The 9,619-nt window shown below is 37.8% G+C and overlaps 1 protein-coding gene across 1 annotated transcript; it reads right to left on the bottom strand.

The window, feature by feature from the left end:
- Positions 1–2,765: 2,765 nt before the first annotated feature.
- On the bottom strand, positions 2,766–9,220 carry LOC143770424 (chemerin-like receptor 1). Its single transcript, XM_077260043.1, has 2 exons — positions 9,111–9,220; positions 2,766–5,189 (listed from the first exon to the last, which is right to left on the bottom strand). The coding sequence occupies exon 2, from the start codon at positions 5,151–5,153 to the stop codon at positions 4,098–4,100; it is 1,056 nt and encodes a 351-aa protein (XP_077116158.1). The 5' UTR covers positions 5,154–5,189; positions 9,111–9,220; the 3' UTR covers positions 2,766–4,097.
- Positions 9,221–9,619: the final 399 nt, after the last annotated feature.

Genomic DNA, 9,619 nt, shown 5'->3' with positions numbered 1-9,619 from the left:
CCGGTGTATAAGAAAGACATAGCTGAACTGGAGCGGGTGCAGAGAAGAGCGACCAAGGTTATTAGAGGACTGAGGGGTCTGCAATACCAAGATAGGTTATTACACTTGGGGCTATTTAGTTTGGAAAAATGAAGACTAAGGGGTGATCTTATGTTAATGTATAAATATATGAGGGGACAGTACAAAGACCTTTCTGATGATCTTTTTAATCATAGACCTGAGACAGGGACAAGGGGGCATCCTCTACGTCTGGAGGAAAGAAGGTTTAAGCATAATAACAGATGCGGATTCTTTACTGTAAGAGCAGTGAGACTATGGAACTCTCTGCCGTATGATGTTGTAATGAGTGATTCATTAATTAAATTTAAGAGGGGACTGGATACCTTTCTGGAAAAGTATAATGTTACAGGGTATATACACTAGATTCCTTGATAAGGTGTTGATCCAGGGAACTAGTCTGATTGCCGTATGTGGAGTCGGGAAGGAATTTTTTTCCCCATGGTGGAGTTACTCTTTGCCACATGGGGTTTTTTTGCCTTCCCCTGGATCAACATGTTAGGGCATGTTAGGTTAGGCTATGGGTTGAACTAGATGGACTTACAGTCTTCCTTCAACCTTAATAACTATGTAACTATGTAACTTGGGGGTTCAAAGTGCTCACCAAACATCTAGATAAGTTCCTTGGGGGGTCTAATTTCCAAAATGGGGTCACTTGTGGGGGGTTTCTACTGTTTAGGCACATCAGGGGCTCTGCAAGCGCAACTTGACACCCGCAGACCATTCCATCAAAATCTGCATTTCAAAATGTCACTGCTTCCCTTTAGAGCCCCGACGTGTGCCCAAACAGTGGTTTACCCCCACATATGGGGTACCAGCGTACTCAGGACAAACTGGACAACAACAATTGGGGTCCAAGTTCTCCTGTTACTCTTGTGAAAATAAAAAATTGCTTGCTAAAACATAATTTTTGAGGAATGAAAAATTATTTTTATTTTCACGGCTATGCGTTGTAAACATCTATGAAGCACTTGGGGGTTCTAAGTGCTCACTACACATCTAGATTAGTTTGTTGGGGGGTCTAGTTTCCAAAATGGGGTCACTTGTAGGGGAGCTCCAATGTTTAGGCACACAGGGGCTCTCCAAACGCGACATGGTGTCCGCTAACGATTAGAGCTAATTTTCCATTTAAAAAGTCAAATGGTGCGCCTTCACTTCCGAGCCTTGCCGTGCACCCAAACAGTAGTTTACCCCCACATATGAGGTATTGGCGTACTCAGGAGAAATTGCCCAACAAATTTTAGGATCCATTTTATCCTGTTGCCCATGTGAAAATGAAAAAATTGAGGCTAAAAGAAATTTTGTGTGAAAAAAAGTACTTTTTCATTTTTACGGATCAATTTGTGAAGCACCTGAGGGTTTAAAGTGCTCATTATGCTTCTAGATAAGTTCCTTGGGGGGTCTAGTTTCCAAAATTGGGTCACTTGTGGGGGAGCTCCAATGTTTAGGCACACAGGGACTTTCCAAACGCGACATGGTGTCCGCTAATGATGGAGATAATTTTTCATTCAAAAAGTCAAATGGCGCTCCTTCCCTTCCTAGCCTTACCATGTGCCCAAACAGTGGTTTACCCCCACATGTGAGGTATCGGTGTACTCAGGAGAAATTGCCCAACAAATTTTAGGATCCATTTTATCCTGTTGCCCATGTGAAAATGAAAAAATTGAGGCTAAAATAATTTTTTTGTGAAAAAAAAGTACTTTTTCATTTTTACGGATCAATTTGTGAAGCACCTGGGGGTTTAAAGTGCTCACTATTCTTCTAGATAAGTTCCTTTGGGGGTCTAGTTTCCAAAATGGGGTCACTTGTGGGGGAGCTCCAATGTTTAGGCACACGGGGGCTCTCCAAACGCGACATGGTGTCCGCTAAAGATTGGAGCCAATTTTTCATTCAAAAAGTCAAATGGCGCTCCTTCCCTTCCGAGCCCTGCCATGCACCCAAACAGTGGTTTACCCCCACATATGAGGTATCAGCGTACTCAGGACAAATTGTACAACAACGTTCGTGGTCCAGTTTCTCCTTTTATCCTTGGGAAAATAAAAAAATTGTTGCTAAAAGATCATTTTTGTGACTAAAAAGTTAAATGTTCATTTTTTCCTTCCATGTTGCTTCTGCTGCTGTGAAACACCTGAAGGGTTAATAAACTTCTTGAATGTGGTTTAGAGCACCTTGAGGGGTGCAGTTTTAAGAATGCTGTCACTTTTGGGTATTTTCAGCCATATAGAACCCTCATACTGACTTCAAATGTGAGGTGGTCCCTAAAAAAAATGGTTTTGTAAATTTTGTTGAAAGAATGAGAAATCACTGGTCAAATTTTAACCCTTATAACTTCCTAGCAAAAAAAAATGTGTTTCCAAAATTGTGCTGATGTAAAGTAGACATGTGGGAAATTTTATTTATTAACTATTTTGTGTCACATAACTCTCTGGTTTAACAGAATAAAAATTCAAAATGTGAAAATTGCGAAATTTTCAAAATTTTCGCCAAATTTCCATTTTTTTCACAAATAAACTCAGAAATTATCGACCTAAGTTTACCACTAACATGAAGCCCAATATGTCACGAAAAAACAATCTCAGAACCGCTAGGATCCGTTGAAGCGTTCCTGAGTTATTACCTCATAAAGGGACACTGGTCAGAATTGCAAAAAACGGCCAGGTCATTATGGTCAAAATAGGCTGGGTCATGAAGGGGTTAAAAAGAAAAAAGAAAAGAAAAAAAGTTTATTTACTTTCTGAAGCTGATAACAATATCATATAACAACACATTTTGCAATATTTCCTAAAAGTGATGACCCTTCCATGAGCGCTTTTTTTTCTTAAGATTTTATGCTGATAAAAAGCCATAATGTTTCCAATTATAACATAAGAATAAAGTTCTTACTACCTGTAGTTACCACTAGAGGGAGCACAGGAACTTCCCGCAAAATATACACTAAGCTCTTAGGCTCCCCCTAGTGGTGGCTGCAGGCAGCCAGAATTTTATTATAAGAATCTATGTCTATTAGAGGAATTTACAGAAATGTATCATAAATATAGAACCTCAATTACTACTAAGATATAGAATGAAATTAATGATTGTAAACATAAAAGTGAATTGATGTTGAAAGGTGCAAAAATTTAGGACACAATAAATTAATTTTCATACGGAATATTTGAATAAACATTTCTTTCAAAGAAGGCGCCATCATTATACCATTTTGGTCTAAAAAAGAAAACATTCCATATAATCATTTACAAAACAAACATTCCTTTAGATGACTTCTTATAATTCAAGCATGATAATATTGACGCAAGGAATTCACAAGGTGAATGTCACAATATTTGACTTGACCAATATTTGTTAAAATTTGCAACTTCCCACACCTATTGGGACTTTTGAGAAGTTCCAAGAAAGTTTATGGGTTTAAATGAGAGGGGAAAAGTGACATACTGGAAAACAAAAATAATGCTCACTTTGTATTCTGGATCATGATATCTTGCAAGAGTTTAATAATTGTTCTACAAACAAGGAAGTGTAACTGGTATGAATTCATTCGTAGGTTCTATTTGGGACTTTTATGAATTAGCCAGCACTAAAAGGCATAACCAGGAGGACCCAGCACATCCACGCATGCACTGAGTTTTTTCAGGGCACTGTGTAATACTTCAATTGTGCTGCGGGGGCGCTGTAGGTGAAATGAGCACTTGATGTTAGGTTCTTTCAAAAATAACAGCTGATTACTCCGATTTTTAGCAGTGGGATACCCTTTTTGAAGAATGGATGATCCACTTTTTGAAAATAACCAACTATTGGGACAGCTTGCCTTGATCCATTGACTTTGGTTTTTAAAGGGGTGTACGGAACAAGATGTCCTTGGGGTTGAGTTCAATTTTTCCTTTAAAAAGTCTCTCCAACTCTTTTGTCCTCAAAGTGGTAGGACCAAACAACAAAGTTTTAATACTTTAAACAGTAGTTCTATAACACTCCACGTTACTGATGGTTCAGTCAATTACATGCACAGGAACCCAAAAGTTCAAATGTGAAGGTCTCTCTATGGATCAGAGGATTTGGGATTCAGATGTAGACTTGGTTTTGCTCTTCAGGTCTTTATGCACTGACTCTTCATTGAAAGCTTTTTCAAATATGAAATGAATGGATTTACCAAATTTATTTTTAAAGTCCCGACCAATAAAAACATAGAGGAAAGGATTAACGCAGCTATTCAGGAACGCGAGGCTGGTGGTTAGAGGAGTCCCAACACGAACTTCGTTCTGCAGATACCTATCTTTCCGATAAGTTGAATGCAATTCCAGGAACGAGAAAATATGGTAAGGAAGCCAACAAAGAAAGAAGGTAATTATCACCGCGATGATTACTTTGAAGGGCTTGGAAGAGGTCGTCATGTGGTTTCTTTGGATCCGGAGGGCAATCACAGAGTAACATGTAACAACGATGGAAAAAGGAATAATAAATCCTACAACAAATCGTAATATGACTGTCGCTTTGTGTCGAGATATACCAATGTCTTTAGATGCTCCAAGTTCAAAGTTGTTATAACAAAATATGAAGTCATCATCCTCGAAGGTGTCTCGAATTATAAAGTATGGCAAGCTTAATATAAAAGCCAGTAACCAAACAGCCATGACAACAAATAAAGCCAGCCTTGGAGTTCGGTGGTTTTGGCACCAAACCGGGAAGATGACAGAGGCACAACGGTCTATACTGATGGCGGTAAGCAGGAAGACGCTTGCATACAGATTGATGAAAGCCACCATACTGTTCAACTTGCACATGAAGTTTCCGAAGAGCCAGTTGAAATTGTTTGCCAGGTAGATTATGCTCAAAGGGAGAAATAATGTGAACACAAAGTCAGCAATCGCCAAATTAAGGAACCAAATAACGTTGACCGTTTTCTTCATCTTGAAGACTGTGAACCAGATGACCAGCCCATTCCCGATGGTCCCCAGTAGAAAAGCCAAAGAGTAGACCACCAAAGAGAAATAATGCACAATATGCAATCCAGGCTCTTCGTCGGAGGATTCAGTGGCATTGACAGAAGTTTCATCTAGTAGTGTAATATCGAAGAATGGAAATGCTGTTGTGTTGCTTTCCATTATTTCATTGGTGAAGAGTGGAACAGATCAAAGAACCTGCAAATGTAAAAAAAAATATTTCCAATGGTTAAAATTACAATTTGTTCATTCATTTTAGTGTAATTACAGGGAAGTGATTTGCTTTGTTTTACATGTTATCCTTCCAATATTTATAGAGGAGGAATTACAGACATTAAAGGTGTTGTCCAGTGAAAACAAGTTGTCACATATCTTCAATATAAGTGATATCTTACTGATCGGTGAAGCTCCGGCCATTGGTGCTTTCACCAATCATTGGAATGTGAATTTTCATTCTTAACAGGGCACATGGAGTGGCAAGTCAGATGCTCAACAAGTGTCATAGCTGGAGAAAGGCAAGTAACCAGATCCCACCGCATGCGACGCGCGTTTCCCAGGAAATACTTTTCCAGGTGTGAAATTTGTGTCTGGTGAAATGTATGTCGGGTGGTGTTGGACCTAGTCACTTGCCTTAATTCTGCTTTGACGTTTGTTATATTGAGTATCTATTATACTTTGCTTATTTTTTTTATGTCTCGTTGCTCATTTGCACATATGGGCGTCTGGGTGTCCCCCTAGGTGGCTTACTTATACACATTTTCTATTTGTTTGTGCTTTACTTCCTAATTGGGTCATTTTCTCTTCTAAATATGATAATCATGTAAATGTTGTTATTGCTGAATTTGCATATATTTTATACCCCTTTTTTATCAGTGTTACATATTAATTATTTGTAAATTATCGAGTAAGACTTCCACTTAGATTATTTATTAAATAGATACCAAGTTCTACTGCTTCTTCTTAACTTACCTGTGAAGTCTCATTCTATCTTGTGTTACTTTTCGTCTGCTGTTATTCATTTAATAAAATGATCTTGTTTTATTGTATATTGACTTGCCTTTCTATCTTTGGCGTTTCTTATGAGAAAGGTCAATAAAAAAAAAGCCGAGATAAAAACAGGAAAACACAAATACTAAACAGGAGTAGAAAACACATTCCTAAACCAGGAAGCACAAAGCTATACCTGGCAGCTTCCAGCAGAAGCTGGAAGGTTAAATAGGGTGTGGTGCTTTCCAATTAGCTGAAGCAAGGAGCTGATAACATCAGCTGGAGAGCACACTCACCAATGCTGTCAGACAGGACAGCACTGCAGGTCTAACCTTAGTGGTTGGACAGAGCCTGTGCCATCCATAGCTTCTTATCCCGGTATATCTTCCATCACCAGCACCGCCTATGTAGTGAATATAGCAGCTCCGGGAAATAGACGGAGAAGTTGCAGGAGCAGGTTCAGGTTTAGATACGACATGTGTCTCCTATTGAAATATTTTGCTAATCATGATCTTACCCAACAACAGCATGGTGACATTATCAGATAAGGCGGAAGTTGGGGTAATGGTTTTAGTAGAGGTTAAGGCAACATGCTTATACAATAAACCTCAGATAATAAAATGTGATAACAAAATGTTTTTTTCGTTACATCTCAGCTCTATGAAAACTACAGATGAACGTCAGATTCAGAAAAAGGTATTAATCTTCTTCATAGAAAAGGATTCTTTACTGTAAAAGCATTGAGACTATTTGGAAGTTGTGAAGGTTATTTTTAATTGTTGATACTTTAAATATTTTTTAAACAGTGGCTTAGATGTCTTTCTCGGTACATTGAACTCGGACAGAAACATTATGTGCTCTCTTTTCAGGCTACTTATGATACACTGTTACACAATTTTTTGCGCTACAATGGAGCAGACACTAGGTGGCAGTGTTTAATACGCTTTTCCTAACTGAGATCAATATTTATCAAAGTCTTAAATGGAAATAAGATGTTGGCATTAAAAATAAAACTGTTTTTCTGGGTTCGGAGGAAATGTGTCAGTTTCCTTTTTGAGAACCTGTTGTAACAAATCAGCAATTCATTTGTTTTTGTGTTCTGTACGAATATTATCTTCCGAGATCAGTCACTGCCCTGCAATGTGTTGTAATATTGTTACACAATGTTGGTTTTGCTCTGGCACATGAAGCTGAGTCCCTGTATAAAAGTGGACTTTGTATATGAAATTGTAGCCGTAAATCCAAGAAACTGGACTTTTACCGTCAGATCGATGCTCAGTAGGTGATGAAGTAGCAGTAAAGTAGTCATCTATTTAATTGTAACTTCTTCCTGACATGTGAAGTGAACTCTGCACCTGAACCTGCCTTATATACAAAGAGTATCGGCTGTGTTATACAACTGTTATTGGCCTGAAACTGTCAGAATCAGAGAAACCAGCAGTTTACCCCAGAGATGCCACGGTCAATAGTCACAGTAGCATCTAAGCGGTTGGAAAGAGGTGAGGAAAGAACGGTCACAACTTCCACTAAATACAATTGTAGTTTTTTATAGATAAGATGCTGGGAAAGATAAATAGTAGAGATCATTGGATGTCTTGAATATCTCCAGTTTTTTCACCTAAAACACTTAATTTTGTCCAAATCTACTCAGTATGAATGCACTTTTCAGGCTTTTTAGAACAAAATCAGCCTTAGCAATCCACCGATGCAGCTTGAAGAAAACACAAGATTAGAGTTGGCGCAATTCGATTTGGTTGCCCTAATAGATAGATAGATATATCGATAGATAGATAGATAGATAGATAGATAGATAGATAATAGATGGATGATAGAAAATAGATCATAGATATATAGATAGATAGAGAGATAGATAATAGATAATAGATAGATAATAGATAATAGATAGATAATAGATAGATGATAGATAGATAATAGATAGATAGATAATAGATAGATAATAGATAGATAAATAGATAGATAATAGATAGATACATAGATAGATAATAGATAGATGATAGATAGATAATAGATAGATAGATAATAGATAGATAGATAGAAAGATAGATAGATAGATAGACAGATAGATAGCTAGATAGATAGATAGATAGATAATAGATAGATAATAGATAGATAGATAAATAGATAGATAATAGATAGATACATAGATAGATAATAGATAGATGATACATAGATAATATACATAGATAGATAGATAGATAGATAGATAGATAGATAGATAGATAATAGATAGATGATAGATAAATAGATAGATAATAGATAGATAATAGATAGATAATAGATGGATAGATAATAGATAGATGATAGATAATATACATAGATAATAGATAGATAATAGATAGATGATAGATAAATAGATAGATAGATAATACATAAATAATAGATTGATACTAAATAGATATTTTTGTTACTAGCCATAAAGCCTTTAAGTGTTTTCAGTATATAATTATTGTTCTACGCACTGCTGAAAAAGTTTCTACAACTTTCTGAAACTTTGTTCCTCAATTCCTCTTCATTTTCAAGATCTCTGTTTGCTGTCAATGAATGAAGCACTGCTTTACACCCAGCTGCTGTGGACCCTGCACGTAGCAGCTAATCCTGGCTCAGTGGATGTCTTGTGTCCGGTGTAGACGCGCTCAGTGGGATAATCACTGGCGGCTGCACAGACGTCTGTGCTACAATGTATCCAGTGTGGAGTCCAGGCTCTGTCTCACTTTGCCCAGACTGGATAGCAGTGTAGCTACAAGGCTTGTGGCGCTGTAACATAAAGTTTCAGAACTTTTACCACCATTACAGTTCATTGTATCAAACCTCTTTACATTGGTCACAAATAATAAATTGCATAGGAGATCCCTGGGTTTGTCCTTATCGCAGCACTACGTGTTACCTGCTAGCGGCTACGTTGTGTTATTTGTAAACAGTTTAGTGGCAGATTCCGCTTTGTTCCATCCATAATTAGCACTAAACCTGCTCCAGGGATCTCAGGTCACAATGTCGCCCTCTGTTTTGCTGGTGAGGCTGTAATATGTACATTATAAAGCAGAATAGTGACCCCCGGGGGCTTCTTCTCCCCACTCTACAGCCTGACACATGGCTTACACACTGGTTACTTACTTGCTTATCTCCAGGATCGACTTCTTCCTTTTACTTTTGAGGTTCTTCGCTATCTAAAAATATTCTCCAGTTAGGTGTGAAATTTATAGACCTTCGTCCGTGACATCAGTTATTACATCAGATCCACAGTCAGCTAAAAACTTACTGTCAGGAGGAAATCCTCTTTTCCTTTAACCCTTCAAGCACTGAGACAATGTCAGCCTGCAGGAATGTTTCTTTTGCTTGATGTTAGAAATCGTACCTGTTGTCTGTTTGCTTGTTTTTAAAGAGATGAACTGGAAACATTTTAGAAATTTATTTGGGGGTAAATGTAAGATAACGTGTTCATTGCATACATTTTCCATAATAGTGGAATATATCAAAACTAGAAGGAAGCCTGATGCTATCGCATTGGGAGAGCGGTAATGTCACTATGGGGGCTGGCTTTGCAGCGTTGAGAATCTCTCTCCCATGTGCTCACCCACCTATCCACTCTCTCTTTGCCCTTGTGCTGACTTCTCCCGTCTGTG

Source organism: Ranitomeya variabilis, chromosome 4, assembly GCF_051348905.1.
Source record: "Ranitomeya variabilis isolate aRanVar5 chromosome 4, aRanVar5.hap1, whole genome shotgun sequence".
In the NCBI taxonomy this organism is placed as follows: domain Eukaryota; kingdom Metazoa; phylum Chordata; class Amphibia; order Anura; family Dendrobatidae; genus Ranitomeya; species Ranitomeya variabilis.
This window is presented reverse-complemented; position numbering and strand designations above follow the sequence as displayed.

Excerpts from the sequence above, each read along its gene's own strand:
- LOC143770424 (XM_077260043.1), bottom strand. The coding sequence starts at position 5,153 with ATGGAAAGCAACACAACAGCATTTCCATTCTTCGATATTACACTACTA.